At 34.2% G+C, this 17544-nt stretch overlaps 2 protein-coding genes across 3 annotated transcripts in view; one reads left to right on the top strand and one right to left on the bottom strand.

Moving 5' to 3' along the window:
• The window catches only part of LOC129742353 (serine/threonine-protein kinase 32B), a 314888-nt gene that overhangs the window by 232249 nt on the left and 65095 nt on the right, over nt 1–17544 (bottom strand). The gene's annotated exons all lie outside the window — the stretch shown is intronic.
• LOC129742366 (uncharacterized) lies at nt 10077–11662 on the top strand. Its single transcript, XM_055734261.1, has 5 exons — nt 10077–10178; nt 10246–10290; nt 10355–10536; nt 10601–10993; nt 11048–11662. The coding sequence occupies exons 1-5, from the start codon at nt 10085–10087 to the stop codon at nt 11249–11251; spliced, it is 918 nt and encodes a 305-aa protein (XP_055590236.1). The 5' UTR covers nt 10077–10084; the 3' UTR covers nt 11252–11662.

Below are 17544 nucleotides of genomic sequence, written 5' to 3'. Positions count from 1 at the left end.
AAAAGCTTCAATTGCCACCAACCACCGACCGAGAGGCGGCGACGACGGCGCCATGAAGCTATGCGAAGTATCATTCATGATGGGTTTTTTTTTTCATTCTTCTTTCCCAGGAGAGCTCCACTGGAAAGTGTAAATACCAAGTATTGTATCCCTCAACAGTCAACAAGTACCACCTCGGTGCTGATGGTAGACCCTCGCTTTACATCTTGGGAAAAGGTTTTCATTCGACTGAATGAAAAATAATGCAATATTTAACGAAACACGCTCTATAACTGAACGAACGCTGGGAATACAGCCTTTGCCTTCATCATTCACTTTAAGGGGGAAGAAATCCTTTGATTTGGGCAAATTTCCCACACCAAAGCTCGCTACTTCTATATAAAAAAAAAGAGGATGGAAACAACGCAGGAGACAAAATGGAGCAGCTTTATTCAAAAATCTTATCATTCAATGGTTTCGGTTTCGATGGGTTTAGGAGTTCGTCGGGTTAGGCCAGACCACCAGAGACCTGAGGGCGGAACCTATTTGAACCTTTTCATCTGCTAGTGTTTCGGATCGTGCCGACGAAAAATGGGTGATACTTACTTTTGGTTGACTGGGGTGGGTTTTGGGGTTGTGGCAACCCCCAAACCTTTCACTTGGAAGAACGTCCTCGGTGATGATGAGATTGGATAGATAATGACATCGAGATGATGAGGAAGTTGTTGGTCGTCTTACTTTTCCGGGGAGGTTCATGCTGCTGCTTAATGAACCACACCAAAAGGATGGATGGACGACCTTTGGTCTTGAATCGAATTAAGAGATTATTCAGAAGGATCGAACCCGAAATGAGAAGGGGGTTTGGAAAGGATTATTTTTTAAACTGTTTATATTGCATTGAAGCAGAAATTTAGAAAAAAATTTACGGTAAACATTTACATTTTTCAGAAGAAAATTGAATCTAAATCTTTCCTAAATTCAGAAGGCAGCGAAACGAATCGTTACAATTTTCTCGCCCCCCATCCAGGAACGAAAACTAGCAGAAGAGATGAATGAAACCAACTATTTGCACAAACAACTAGTCGCAGCAAATCCATTCATCTTCCCAGGGAAGCTCGTTTGCTCCGGAGAGGACAGCCCCGGTATGGATGTTGACAGTTGAAACGTTCTGTGTAAATATGCGTTTCAGCACGTTCCACTTTTAGCAGCAGCATCACATTGTGAGGTACAAAAGCAAAAAACGACGGGGAGATTGTAAAACTCAATTACTACTGTTTGCTTGTAGACACGAACATCATTTGTATGAAATTTTCCCGACAAACTTTCCTGTGTTCTCTCTGTGTGTGTATGTGTTCTGTTTGTTCTCACTCTCTGGAGCCACCATTTCAAAGTTTGTTCTAACTTTATCAAAATTATTTTCCGATTTCCGAATTCAACAGTTGCAATTTACACACATTTTCTCCTTTTTTTCGATGGCTGTCTACTGAACACCATCGAACACCACACTAAAATAACAGATAAAAGTATAAACAGAGAATAAAAATAAACAAATTTCCGTTTACCCTTTTCTTCCCTCGACAATAAAAAAAAAGTCTACCAAAGTAACATTTCCATTAGGGATTTATCACCCTCATAGCGTCATGTTTTCTTCCGGTTTGTTTCTTCCTGGGAAATGTCAACTGAGGGAAAAAATGTAGCTAACCATAGTGATCAAGCAGCTTTCTTGGAACAGCTGCAGGACTGAGGGGTAAAACTTTTATCTTGGGACAAAAATCTGCAACAATTTTGCTGCGGCGAAGGAAGTTTTAAGTTAGACTACCATCATTGGGTGGAAAAATCTTTTTGACATTTTACCGTTCTTTGGCTGAAAATATATATATATTTTTTTTTGAGTAAATCAAAAGATTAAGAAAATTTTTGAATAGCCCAGTATTGAGAGTTTTTTTTCCTACGAGCAAATCGAAAAGTAGAGTTTTAATTATGCAGAAAAAAATGAAAACCGATAAATTTTTTCGGAGGAGGAAATCATTACAATTGATTTATTTACTTTAAAGCCTTTTTTAAGTTTGTACATTCTATCTTGGAATACGACTTCCGGAGTTCGGACCGGAAGATGTTTCCTCGACACTCCATCCAGTGGCTTGAGCATACTACAAAAACTTCAATTTGAACACATGTTCAACTTATTATTATACCTCTAAAAAGTTTGAACTTTTACATATTTCCTTCATTTTTACAATACATTTATTTAAACTCAAACTTATGATGACTTCGGTATGTTTTAAGAAGCTGTCTGAGATAACTCAAAAGCTATGTAATTATATTGAGCATAATTGAATTGTACAACAAAATTGAAAATTTATCATATAAAATTCGAAGGAAGCAGAAAAAAATACATAAAAATTTCAACGATTTAGTGTGAGTTTATCAATTGAACGCTTTATGATATAATGGGTCTCCAAAAAAAAAAGGTTAACGTATCTCGAGAAAGAATTGCTTTAAAATAACTGTTGTAAAAAATGCGAAGAATAAGATATATTTACAGAATATCGAAAGCTCTTATTAAGTATAGAAATAAAAAGAAAAGTTTCAACGGGAGAGAGCCAGTAAATCATTAAACCCATCTCATGAAGATTCAAGAACACCAATAAAGATGGAATAGCTAAAATTGCTCTTGGATTTTATCGACTTTTTTCGGCGAGTTTTAATATAAAAAACCAATTTTTACCAGTTGTCCAGACGTTTCGAGCTACTCTGGCTTTCGCTCCTCTTCAGTGGGCACTAAAATTATATTTTTCTTTAAACATTCAATCTTAATTCTAATTTTTAATTGGAACTTACAAATTACTGGCCATCGTCTAAACTACTTTGATTTTGGACAGTTTGTTTTGTTTTTCGTTTACATTTGTTTGTCAGTGTCTGTGTTAATTTAGCAATGACAGGGTCGTAAGCAGTTTTAAAATTCAATGAATCCCTTTGCCTATTGACAACATTATCGTCGCCTCTTAACTTAATATAAAACGTTTCGGTTGTTATCCTGGCGTTGTATCCGGCGACTCTTTCCAAAATGTTGATGTTTTCAAAATCAAATAAATGTCCATTCTCAAGACTATGTTGCGCTAAACCTGTGCTTATTTGTTTCGTAGATACAGTTGTTTTATACGTTTTTCTAAAAACTGGCTAGTTTCACCGATGTATGATTTCCTACATTGTCCACATTTAATTTCATAAACAACATTTATGTTTTTGTTCTTTGGAATTTTGTCTTTTGTTTTTGTGAAAATCATGTTCTTTACCTTGTCTAACGGTTGAAAAGCGACATTGATTTCGAATTGCTTCAAATATCTTGATAACTTTTCTCCCAGACCAGCGCAGTATGGAATGGTTACAAAGTTGGTCATATTTTTACTAGAAACACTCAAACTATTGTATATTTTGTGTGTTCGTTCTGCTATTACATTTGTGACTAGGTTTGAAGGATAATTATTTACTTTAAGTATATTTTTAACTATTTTTACGGTATTTTCCCTGTATTTTGTGTGAGTTAGCTTAATTGCTCTATCCACTAAAGCTACGATTGTGTTTTTCTTATGCGAGAATGGACTAACTGAATTGAAGTCCAGATAGAAGGTGAATGGAAAAATTAAATTCCTTGATACAATTCTACGCCGAGGATCGGACAACATCACAACGGAATGGTTCCCGAAGGATGAAAAAGGTCGTTATCTGGACTTCAATTCAGTTAGTCCATTCTCGCATAAGAAAAACACAATCGTAGCTTTAGTGGATAGAGCAATTAAGCTAACTCACACAAAATACAGGGAAAATACCCTGAAAACAGTTAAAAATATACTTAAAGTAAATAACTATCCTTCAAACCTAGTCACAAATGTAATAGCAGAACGAACACACAAAATATACAATAGTTTGAGTGTTTCTAGTAAAAATATGACCAACTTTGTAACCATTCCATACTGCGCTGGTCTGGGAGAAAAGTTATCAAGATATTTGAAGCAATTCGAAATCAATGTCGCTTTTCAACCGTTAGACAAGGTAAAGAACATGATTTTCACAAAAACAAAAGACAAAATTCCAAAGAACAAAAACATAAATGTTGTTTATGAAATTAAATGTGGACAATGTAGGAAATCATACATCGGTGAAACTAGCCAGTTTTTAGAAAAACGTATAAAACAACTGTATCTACGAAACAAATAAGCACAGGTTTAGCGCAACATAGTCTTGAGAATGGACATTTATTTGATTTTGAAAACACCAACATTTTGGAAAGAGTCGCCGGATACAACGCCAGGATAACAACCGAAACGTTTTATATTAAGTTAAGAGGCGACGATAATGTAGTCAATAGACAAAGGGATTCATTGAATTTTAAAACTGCTTACGACCCTGTCATTGCTAAATTAACACAGACACTGACAAACAAATGTAAACGAAAAACAAAACAAACTGTCCAAAATCAAAGTAGTTTAGACGATGGCCAGTAATTTGTAAGTTCCAATTAAAAATTAGAATTAAGATTGAATGTTTAAAGAAAAATATAATTTTAGTGTCCACTGAAGAGGAGCGAAAGCCAGAGTAGCTCGAAACGTCTGGACAACTGGTAAAAATTGTTTTTTTATATTAAAACTCGCCAAAAAAAGTCGATAAAATCCAAGAGCAAACATTCGCGGCGATAAATCCAAATTCAATAGCTAAAATTGTGATAGTCATGCAAATAAATGTTCGGCTGAGCAGATGAAACTTAGTCGTTGATTCGATGATATTCATATTAACAAATGTTATGGCAAAATTTAACATTTTGGATGTCACAGAATCAAAATTTTAACATTCATACGAATCTCAATGAAATGTTATTAAAATGAATGTCGCGACAGTTAAAACGGATAATAACTGTTTTTGGAAGCCGCCCTGAATTCGAATAATTTGCCAAATTTTGTCTATGATCCAGTGACAATAGTACACTTGTTGTTGAATAGCAGAACATTGAATGAAATTTTTCAATATTTTTTTATCTATTGCATTGATTATTTAACTAATTTTAAAATTTTGATATTCCTCAAATTTAATTCTGTAATCAAGTAATGAAATTTGATTCTGTTCTCTGGTGTCTTTGAGAACTCTAGTTTCAGTGATTTGCTATGTAATTCTAAACTCTCGTTCTAGATGTTTAACTTTTTTAAGCTTTACAAATTCAATAAAGTTTCAACACAACAAAGAATATGAATAAAGTGATTTTTTTATTCCTCAAAAGACGCATTATTCCCCATTTTTTTAAATTGTTTTTTAATAAATAACTCAGCGGATCAGCATGTTTGTGCTTAAACTTATTAAGTTTGATTCTTTTTTAAAATTTCGTAAAAGTTCCTTTTTTACAGATTTGGGAAAAAATAACGAGAAAAAAAAATCAACAACTTTCTTTCTCAAAAGAAAGTTTCTCGTTTTCTCGTAGTTGAAAAATTGATTCTTGAGAAAAAACCTTCATTTTCAAAATATTTTTCAAAAAATTGCACATATTTGTTTAGTAAATTATACCTATTTTCAAAAGTTATGTAAAAAATAGAGCTTGAATATTGAATATTTGGAATAAGCGCCCCAATGTCATTGTTATTTGGCTCTTATATTCTATGCACCTTTGAAAATGTGATTTTTGTTGCCTTGTTAAATTAAAAAAAAATCATGAACTGAAGCATCAATATTCAATAACACAAGGCACAAAATTTATGAGCTGATGTACTGAGGTGTCATCTAGGATTGATTTCAGTTAAAGTTGGTAAATTTTAAAATTCTCTCGAGCCATAATACTAAAATCTGACAAAATTTTTAAATTTTTGACGCCAAAATCTTTCAAAATCATTTATTAAAACATATGTATCAAAAATACTGTTATCTTGTGTAGATAATAATATCTTATAATTGCAATTCAAATAAACAACTTTTTTGTAAAATCTGAAACTAAAGAATAACTTTCAATTTTAATTGCAATTGTGTAAATGATCTGGAAACAATATTGACGCTATAATTGTTGTGAATCCGAGTTTGTCAAAAATCACTCCAAGATTGCTTTCGAGCAATTGCATGGTTGCGAAGAAAGAGTCAAATGATAGCGGGATGGTTTAAATTATTATTTCGGGAGTATTTTCAATTCTGGGGCTGAATTTTTATGTTAGCGATAGACAAGCACTCATTTCTGGATATTGAAACAAATTTAATTTAAATTCTAACTATCCCTTCTAGACTTTGAAAACTCTAAATGAACACAATTGTTAGAACACTCCCAATCATATTATTGTTACAAGAATCTCTAGATATTCAACATTCTAACTTGATTTTATAAATCCGTACTATTTTTTATTCTATTTCTGTTTTACAATACCGGAAAATGTGGTAGATTTAGAACGGAAAATGTAAAATGAGGCTCTCAGAGCCAAAGGGGTATAAGTGAAAAAATGATCGATTTTGAGATAATGATGCGAAACAATTTTACACATTACAAACTATACTTGATGATTTTTTCAGAATTTTGGGAATTTTATTTACATACTTTTACAATAGAAAGAAAAATACAAATTCCCGAAAAATGAATGGAAAATGGCCAAACACATCAATTAAAAAGCTTGTATCCTCTAAATAAGCTTTTATGCACTTCTACCCCTTTGGCTCCAAGGGCCTCAAATGTAGATCTTTAAACATAAATGAATCTTCTTAATTGAAATTATCTATTCTACGTGGTGTGTAGACGGCTTGTGATTAATTACTTTTGTGACGTGAATTCACGCTAGAATTAACCATTTCGGACTTTAGTACATACATACTTGATTTCCTGTTCTCTCTGTGGAAAAAGAATATCGGTGTCTTCAAATGTCTTCAATAAAGAAAACAATTACCCACAATTTGATGCAGAGAACTTCTCGATTGAACAACAACGAACGAAGTTATGCTTATTTGAAGTTGTGACGTGAATTCACTCAGTTCAAATAGAACAGGGTAGTTGACTGAATTCACGTCACGAAATATAAAGTTATACTGTGGTTATACTAAACCATTCTTTGGAGTCTTCAAATTTTATGTACACTTTCAAAAACGATATTTTGTTGTTTCGACTTTTACAATCATAAATTTTCAGCATCTGCACCTAACTTTTTCCTTATTTTGATTGGCACTTGAATAGCAACATATTGAGGGATCATATGTTAAAATTACTACTGTTTTCATTTAAAGATTCACAAAAAAAAATGTTTTTTTCAATCTTTTTGTATTTTTATTTGAAAATGATGAACTTATTAAGAAAATCAACCAAATTATGCTCGATTTGTAAAAATCCGACCATCTGGAGGGTCAAAACAGCTTTCAGAGCACATTTTTCATATAAAATTTAACAAAAAATCAAATTTTGTGACGTGAATTCACTCATTCGCGCTGTTGTAACCCAGCTAGATTCCAACCGATTTCTATAAATTTTAGAGTTTAAGAATCGTCTTATTATTTTCAAAGAAGATCTCTTTTTTTTATTTAAAAAAGTCAGGGTTTTCTCGTAAAATCAAAACTTCCCTTTTTTTGTGACGTGAATTCACTCATTCGCAACTGTTTTTGTTCGCTTTTCAAACCAACTACAGTGGATATAAACAAATTCTTTTTTCTACAAAATGAAGCCGCGTTTTTTGGCTTCAGAACATACTAAAAATATTTCCAAAAAAAAAATCATTCATATATTAAAATTAATCATTTTATAAAAGTTGTCAAAAACACCACTTTTTTCAACAAAAAAGCTGATTTCCAAAATCATCTAAAACATGTGTAAAAAACTTTTTTCACTTTTTTCCGTTGGTTTTGTGTGATTTGAATTATCAAAATTATAGACTATTTTGAGATTTTTTGATACGCAAACGGATAAAAATCACTTTTGAGCGGTACAAGCGCATGGAATGTGTCAGTAGATCGCTGCAAGCTTTGTATGGAAATTTCAAATTCTTCCATTTTAACACCTCCCATAACTTTTTTCGGTTGTTTTTGCTGTCAGAAATAGCAATAAAAATTTTGGAAGCGATCCATCCAGTGTTGAATTAGCGCAACGAGTTTGAATTTTGTATGGAAATTTGTATGGGAAAACAAAATTTTTCATTAAAAAATCGCCAGAGATTTTCTGGAAATTACAAATAATATAGCTTTGGATACAAAATATTCCTTGATTCTTGCAGTACATTTCATGTGAACAAAGCACAAATCTAACTTTTCAAAATTAATTTTTATAATTTAAGCGTTTTTGACTGCTTATTTGAAAGCTCTGAAACCTTAGGATGAGAATAAAAATTCTTTAAAAATAGCTTTGCATAGTTAGGGAACTTATTGATTTATATAACCTTTGCAAAAATATTTCACGAAATTATTAAAAGCTCTAGCAAGCAGAGTCTGCCATTTTTAAATACTTTTCAATTGATTCTGATGATTTATTTTGAAATGGGTATAACTTTTTTCACGAAATGTTCAGCTGCTTGTCATGTTAGCAAAAAATGAAGCTTTAGAATAGTCAAACCCAAAAATCAAAGACCAGCTTTATTTCATGTTTAATTGAATTTTCTGGATGATTTAATGTGCAAAAATATATTCTTTCATACAAATTTCCAAACAAAATTGAAACGCTTTGCGCTAACTTAGGAATCAACCAAATCATCTCAAATTTTACACTGATGCTTGGTGACCCAAAAGGCATCGGAAACACATATGGGAGCAAAAAGTCATTTTTGCAGCGGTCTAATGTACAGATCAAGAGCTTTCTTTTCATGTGTCGCAAGTTGAAATCTGATAATTTTGATTTATGATTTGATTTGATTGGATTTCAAAATCATGAATTTTTTTAATTTTTCCATGACAGTCACGAAATTTAAAATTAAAAAAATGTCATTCCGACAGTCAGAAGGCCAACAGAATTTTCGACTGTAACAAGTCAAAAATGTTACCGAGATGAATAATTCGGTGATATTTTTCTGAGCGACTGTCATTGCAAAACTGAATAACATTTTCTCCAGTCATTTCATAATACTTAGAATACAAGGTAGGCAATTCCGCTCTCTTTAAAAGTTATGGAAAAATCTGGAAAATGTATGAAATTTATTTATAAGAAAATCACTTTTTTCTAAAAATTGACAAGCATTAAAATTATGAGAAAAATATGCACTGATGCATTTTAATGCAACAAACAACATGAGGCTTTTCAACGCAGCTTAAATTAAAATGAAATGGACTTTTTGTCAATTTAAAATTAAAATTTGGTGATATTTTTGCCTTGTGTGACCTTTTTCCTGTGCGATTTGAATACAAATTCTAACAAATTTGTCATCACAGAAATATTAACTGAATTAGATCATTTATCAAATTTTCAATGGCCTAGCTGTTATTTTCCATGTACTATGCAGTCATTTAACTTTTATTTTTGGATGACCGTCAATGTCTATGAGATTCCTTCGAATGTCATTGGAAAATGTTATGCGATTGTTACGATCCGAACTGTCTTTTGAATGACATTCGCATCACTGAGTGAATGTCTATTTCTTTGTAGACTACAAAGTATCATATTAAACAGCAACAACTTGATAAACAGAATGAATAGTAACAAGTGCAATATGTTGCGAAGTCTAATGACTAATGAGTAATTAACACGTGTAAGTCATCGACACTCAGCAAACATTTACCATACAGATGTTAGACATGGAAAACCGATAAAAAAATTTAAAAAATAAAAGCTATCAAACAAATGAACCTACATTTATTGGTTTCACAAAAACCTAAGTGATTCTAAATTTATATAAAAATTTATTCTTTTAATAAGTTCAATTTACAGAAAGTTTTTCGGAATCACAATCATAAAATTCATTGAATGTATTTAGGCTCTTTATAAATTTTGTAACTGTATTCAATAACTGCACATAAATCCGAATCTTTCCTTTTCTGTCTGTTTTAGTTAAAATAAAAAAAATCTAACTCGAATTGTCTACTCTCTGTGCCTACAAATCCTGCACTGCAACACATGATTGTTTCATATAAAAATGTTATTACTGCGTTTCCACATCACTGTTAGAGCGCGGTCTGCATGATGAAGTCGATCAAGAATTCAGTGATGTTAATTGCCGTATTTGGTGTTTTAATCCTTTCAAGTCACACTACATTAGGAGAAAAAACTGATTGTAAGAAGGTATCGTATTTTATAGAAGTAAAATTCAATTTTTTTTTCTTTTTTTTTACAATACTAAGCGGTCCAACACCAAGATACAACACCTTTAACGGAATTGAACCAAGGTATCCAAAAATTTTACTTGACCCCAAAATCATGATTGAAACAAGTACCTTTCTTTTCTTTTAGCATCGAAGAAACCTTCTCGCAGGAATACGTACCTCAAAGCAAGGGAGATGGTAGAAAACGCAATCACTAAAGCCGATGCCATAACTGATGGCATTTTCAAATCGGAAGCCAATGAAATATTGAGTGATAATTTCAAAAATCGATTAATTAATGTAGCTAGCTATAATGAATCTTTTTCGGAGGTATGTATATTCATTGTAGACTCATAATATTAATCATTTCAATGAATTTTTGATTTCTTTGAAGATACAACATTGTTTCACGAACCTTGAAAATGATCTCGGTAAAACTGTTAACTACGCTCAGCAAGTGTTCACGGGTTGTAATTCGAAAGGGACAAGCTCGAATGCCTCTTGCGTCGAGGCCGGTAAAGACAATCTTAGGAACGGTGTCACCGGGATCCATAACGCCATAGTTCAGTGTATCCAAACAGATGAATCACTGTTACACGAGAGCGGTGCCGAAAATCCGAATCCCCAAAAAACCCAGAGCAAGGTAGTGGCTGCCATTGAAAAAGCGTACCGGAAGTTGGACGCCGTACAAGACCAAAACCTTCAATCGGCAATACGTGAGCACTTTACTTCCTATTTGAAAAATCCATTAGTCAGTCAAGCCGGCAACATTCCCTTCTTCTCTGAGGTAACATTTCCAGATCTATTTGTAACATATAATTTAATTTCATTTTCCCTTAAGATTGAACCGTGTCTAACAAATCTTGAGAACTATATCGTCGAAATGATCGCTAAAACAGAGGAAGCATTCAAGAGTTGCGCCGCTGCTGCCGAGAGCTCAAATTCTGAGAATAACTGCATCGAGACGCTCAAGTCCGAAATGTATGACATGGTGTCGCAAATTTACAGCCCCATTGCTGGGTGTTTTCAGCAAGTGGATGAGTGAAATCTGTGTTTACTGAGAATATAAATATTTGTAGGTTGCCTTCAAATGATTTTAGACTTCTAATAAAAGCTTTCGAAGCAGGCAAATTGAGGCAGAAGAAAACAACTGTTTGAATCAAAGGAGATATAATCATATGTAAGGTAGCCAGATTGCCCGGTTTTATCCGGGTTTGCCCGGATATTCAATACTAAATTTAAGAACAGTCCGGCCCGGCCCGGTTGCCCGGATTTCATTGAAAAATGCCCGGTTTTTGCCCGGATTTATTCACTTTATTTGGCAAATTAAATAAATAAAACAACAACAAACACCTCCAAATCGAAGTTTTTAGGGCAAGTCTCATAATAATAATCATGAAAGGAATTTTGGCAGCCTAAAATACGGTTCAAAATATATCGATGAGTTTTAATGAAAAAAACTTCGTTTTTTTTCTTGATTTTTGTAGAGGAATTTTTGAGTTTAAACAAAATTTGCCCGGATATTGCCCGGATTTATGGTCGTCAATTAGAAATCGAATGTCCGGATTAACCCAGGTTTTTATATAAAAATTGCCCGGTTTGTCCGACCCGGATACTGCTGAAAAAATTCTGGCAACCTTAATCATATGTTTTCAGTACGGCCAAAACGAAGATTTTGATATCAAAACTAATAAAATAGAAATATCTCGCTGAGATGGGTTTGAGTAATACTTTTGATATGCTCTCCTGATCGGGTTGGCATTATTTTATATTTGACAAATACAGTTCGGAAACACTTCAAACGGTGTTTTGACACGTTCGACATACAGAATGCTTCAAAATTGCTCCTCTGATTTACGTGATTTTACAAATATTCATTCAATGTGTGCGACAAAGTAAGCATTCATTGAAATTGCGAAAGTTAGACTAGAGAAAACAGTACAGTAAAGTTAAAAATAACAATCTCCATAATTTTTACAAGCTAAGTTTAGCCTAATGGGTAAATTCCATCAAACTGTGTGTTTTTTTTTTTAATTTCGCATGAAGCTTATTGAATTGTTCTTTGTAAAACATGGAAAATAGTCAGCTACAAAGCCATGTTTTTTAAGGTTTTTGTCATGCTGTTACTTGCTGCTTGGACTTTCATAAAATCTATTAACAAAAATACGCGTACCTGGTAGCACACGCTTAAGTCATATTGAATTGATTTTTCTCATCAAATATTTGCAGCCAAGATACCTTGCTGTTTCTGATTCAGCATTAATTTAATTTGAAGGTATTTATAGTCTTTCAAAAAAGATAATCGACCGAAAAACTTTCCAAAATATGATGGTACCGGTTGTTTTATTCATGGAACGTTGTTATTCATTTTATTTTAGACCCACTCAATTCTTACGATAAACTTTCTTTATCTTTAACTATCTATGTCACAAACATCATTTCAAACTTATTTTTATCGTTAAACAACCAGTAAAGTGAATAATACAGCGCAGATAGAGAGAATCAAATGATCAACTGACAAAAGAAAAGCCAAATATGGGACTGCTTTGCGGGTATATTTAATCCACATCCGAAATATACTCGCAAGGCTGTCCCATCATTATTTTCTCCTCCGCATCAACAACTTCCAAATCAAAAACACATTGGACGAAATTCTACAACAATTATCTTAATATCTGTGAAGAAAGAAGTAGAAAAGGTAAAGTTTCAACCAAGAAATCCACGAAAGTTTATAAAAATCTTTAAAGCCGTTTTTCTCGGTTCGTTGTTTTTGAATATGGGACAGACTTGCCGGCAGCGGCAGTTTAGAGCTTGTTGAATTATTACTTCCCTTTGAATTACCTGCAAAGTTTTGTAAGAGCTAAAAATTTACATTGTAAAAAGTTTTGTAGTATATGCCAAAAATTTTTATTCTTAGCTTGATGCCTTTGGATTTTTTTATATTATTCCAAATGCTTACCTCAACAAGTCAATGTATACTTACTTACTTAAAACAATTATGAAGTTGATTATTTTGCGTCACACTGAATGTTGAAATAGACAGCTATTCTGTTTTTTATTCTTTTTGAAAGTACCCAGCCAACATGAAATCGTAAAAGAAATCATCGTCGAACTCGTATATAAATGCAACTCAAATCGGAATCGTAAATATGTACACTTACCATTCGACCATATCTTTTATCCATCGTAGAAGATGCAACTTCCCAATGAAATACGACTTAGTTACGATATGTTGGATGAAGTCGTATTTAGTTCCGCCGATGTCAAATGAAATCTTATAACGATCGCATAAGATTTCTTAACATGCATTTTATTGGTACACAAATTACTTTCGAATCGAAATCGTAAATGACTTCGAATAAATTCGTAAAGAATACTACCGTCAAACGGGGCATCATGCAACAGCGGGGTTCGATGCAACATTTATATAACACTACATTGAATCTATTTTTAATTTAATGTATTGTAATAAAGTTATCTTTTAATGATAACAAAATTATGATGACATAATTTCTCGCATCTTAAGCTAGTTGTCTTAAGTTTTTTATTTTTATGTAAAATTTGAAAAATCGAGCAATAAATGTACAAATTTTAACATGTTTTGAAGTCGAAAAAAACTTTACCCAGTATGACGGATCGGTTTGATAAAATTGCATACAAACTTTTTACAGGTTTCCTCATGTTATACCAACATTGTTGGTGTAAAAATATTTTTCGAACAATCACCCAATTTTTTTAAATGAATATTTTTAAAATTCAGTTAGGTGTCTGGGGTTAAATGCAACAAAATGCAAATCAAAGAAATACCTTGTAAATCTCGTTTCCATGTGTTGGAATATGAATGTTTTGCATCACGCGTTTGTAAACATTTAAATTTCATTCATCCAAACATTTATTTTTATGATTTCAGCTTGTAGAATTTTTCGTAGTATTATTTAGCCCCTAAATGTATGCAGCATCCTTATTTTCAGAAAAAATGTGAAAATTTGTTTTTACAGATCCGAAAACTACTGCAATTGGTGTTGTCATACGTAATGGTCTTTAAGGCATCGCAAATATATTAAAAACTATGAATTTTCGGACGTGTTCATAAGATTTTTGATTAAAAACAAAGTTTGTTGCAAGTTACCCCATTTTCTAAGGAGGGTGAAAATCGCATGTTTTTAGAAAATTAAAAATAACTGAAGAAACCAATAATTTTTTTAACAACGCCAATTTGATGCCCCAGCATCCTTAAAACTTTTGATGCATAAAGGATACGATTAACTGTGAACATAAGTTTTTTAGAAGCCATTGAAGTTGAAAATTGTTGCATGTTGCCCCAGTTGACGGTACGTAAGCATCGTCTTTCGTATCACGTTGTATGTTGTATGTATCGGTCACTTTACCCACGATATAAATATATTAAATGCGATCAAATCAGATTCGTATTAACAGATACTTAGCGTTCGCCCACATCTCATCATGATATTAAAACTTCATCGTGATAAATCGTGTTCAGTGGATGTGCAATTTTGCGATCGTGCTTGCAATTTTGTATCAGCATTTGAATTTTGTGAAAGTTGACGACTAAAGCAAACAAACAAAAGGATGAAAAAAAATAAAGGTAGGTTTTGGAAAAACAACGTTGGACAGAAAGCTCACTAACATTTTCCTTTCAAAAATAACAGGATTACTCTCCCCTACTAGGCTCAGATTAAAAAAAACCCGCCGGATAATTACCCGGCGATTTGCATGTGCATACTACGAGTATCAAGGAATGTTCACGGACAGAATTGTGGCCCGACAATTTCCGCTGTAAAGCCGGAAGAAAGAGGCGTCAAAGATCCTGAGGGAGGCATGGAGGCGGTGGCAGTTAGGAAAGTAGCGAGCGGGACAATGCCCGGTTGCGGTACCTACGAAAATATATGTAGTGCATTTCAATGTTATTTATAATAAAAATCAGTTAAAATCATCAATTAATTTTATTTCTTCCTAGCGTCGTATTTGGAGTGAGACAAGGATGTATTTTATCACCGCTACTTTTTCTCATCGTAATGGATGAGATCTTGACTGGATCGATTGACTGTAGACCAAACCGAGGATTGCCGTGGAATCCTTCAACCATGGAGCAACTGAACGACCTTGACCTGGCAGACGATATTATTTTGCTCGCCCAAACACAACAAGACATGCAGAGCAAACTCGACGACCTCACCGAAAGCTCCAAGTCAGCAGGTCTCAAAATCAATGTCGGAAAGACCAAGTCGATGGAAATCAATACAGGAAATCGTTCCAATTTCGTGGTGGCTGGACAACAGATTGAGACAGTGGAGTGCTTCCAGTATCTTGGTAGCCAGATTACGCCTGATGGTGGTACCAAGAAGGACATCGAAACCCGGATCAGAAAAGCCCGATTTGCGTTTGCGAGTCTCCGAAACTTCTGGCGGTCACGCCAGATCTCTCTACGAACTAAGATCCGAATCTTCAATTCAAACGTCAAATCCGTATTGCTGTACGGGTGTGAGACTTGGTGCACATATGCGGTGACGACGCGAAAACTGCAAGTTTTTGTGAATCGGTGCCTGCGGAACATCATCCGCGCTTGGTGGCCTGGCAATTGGATCTCAAACGTTGAACTTCATCGCCGGTGTCATCAAAAGGCGCTAGAAATCGAGATTCGAGAACGTAAGTGGAGATGGATTGGGCACACGCTGCGAAGAGATGAAAACGAGATTTGCAGAGAGGCGCTTGACTGGAATACAGATGGGCATCGAAGAAGAGGCAGGCCCAAAAGCTCGTGGCGGCGAAGTCTAGCCGCTGAAATCCGCACAGTTGACGAGAACCTTGGCTGGCAGCAAGTGAAGACGCTGGCTCCGGATCGCCAGCAGTGGAGATCTTTTATCTCAGCCCTATGCGCCGGTCAATCGGCGCTGGACCCTTAGGTAGGTAGGTAGCGTCGTATTTCAATCACAATATTACACATAACATGCTACATAAAATGGTCCGCAAAATCGTTGATGATGATACAAATCGTACATGAGTACATCCCAACTCACATAAAATATCGTTTAAAGAGTCCATCAAATGTCAAATTGCATCATGTCGTAAAAGCTTACAACACACATCTTATAAAATGTGACTTAAGTTGTCAATCGATGTTAAAATCTCTGAACATCGTATAAGACTGCAACACATCTCGCATAAAGGGTGACATAAATCGACTTTCCATCGTTAGATTGCTTCTAGTCATACAAGAGTACAAAACATCTCGCATAAAGGGTGAATTAAATCGCCAATCCATCGACAGATTGCTTCAAGTCGTACAAGAGTTCGGCACACCTCGCATAAAGGGTAACTTAGATCGCCAATTCATCGTCAGATTGCTTCAAGTCGTACAAGAGTTCAACACACCTCGCATTAAGGGTGACTTAAATCGCCAATTTATCATCATATCGCTTCGAGTCGTAAAAGGGTAAAACACACATCGCATAAAGTGTGGATGGAACTGTCAATCCTCCCATCATCGTAAATGCACATGAATCGAATCCTTTAATGTAACGTACAAAACGACGCCAATGCGACATAAAGTACCAAAGTATTTCTAACATCGTAAATGACATCACATATGATGTTGTCGATGTCGTAAACCAGAAAATAACGCAAACATGTACGTATATTGCCTCCACTCTTGGTAGGTATATGCTTTTTTTAACGTCATGTACGATGATTTGTTGGCTGGGTAGTAATCAAAGAATTGGTGACTTATCTTGAGGAAACTTATAAAGTTCAGATTTGTGGAGGGATGGCGTACAGCCGGTCTCCGTAAAACAAATCATCACATGTGCTGCATTTCCCTTTCTTCTATCGACTACATGGACTTGGCCGGCGTCGTTATTGTTCCATATTGAAGATTGAAATTCTCAAAATTGGACAGTAAGAATGTGTTGCATGTTCCCAGCACCTTTCATTTGGTTCATTGCCCAATGTTGATTATCTCGAACCACTCGCCATTATGCCATTGGCCAGGAGGGGCCATAGGTGGACCATAGTTGATAGCAAGCTCAAGCTCAAGCTCAATGAACTTCACACTCAGAGAAATCCTATTAAGCATGCCAAAAGATTCTCTTATGAAGTGGCGTAACAAGAAAAATTAATGAAAATCATAAGATTGTTCTTTTTTTTAAGGGATTTTAACTCCACAGGAGGCATTCGTCCCTAATCATAAGATTGTCTTATAATGGAAATGAACTCAAAGGATGAACAGCGGTTTCAATGAGGAATTGTTGTTTTTCATAAGATTTTCTTATGGGAAAGGAGATTTTCGCATACAATAAAAATAATTCAAGATTATTTTTC

This window comes from Uranotaenia lowii, chromosome 1, assembly GCF_029784155.1.
Source record: "Uranotaenia lowii strain MFRU-FL chromosome 1, ASM2978415v1, whole genome shotgun sequence".
Classification (NCBI taxonomy): domain Eukaryota; kingdom Metazoa; phylum Arthropoda; class Insecta; order Diptera; family Culicidae; genus Uranotaenia; species Uranotaenia lowii.
This window is presented reverse-complemented; position numbering and strand designations above follow the sequence as displayed.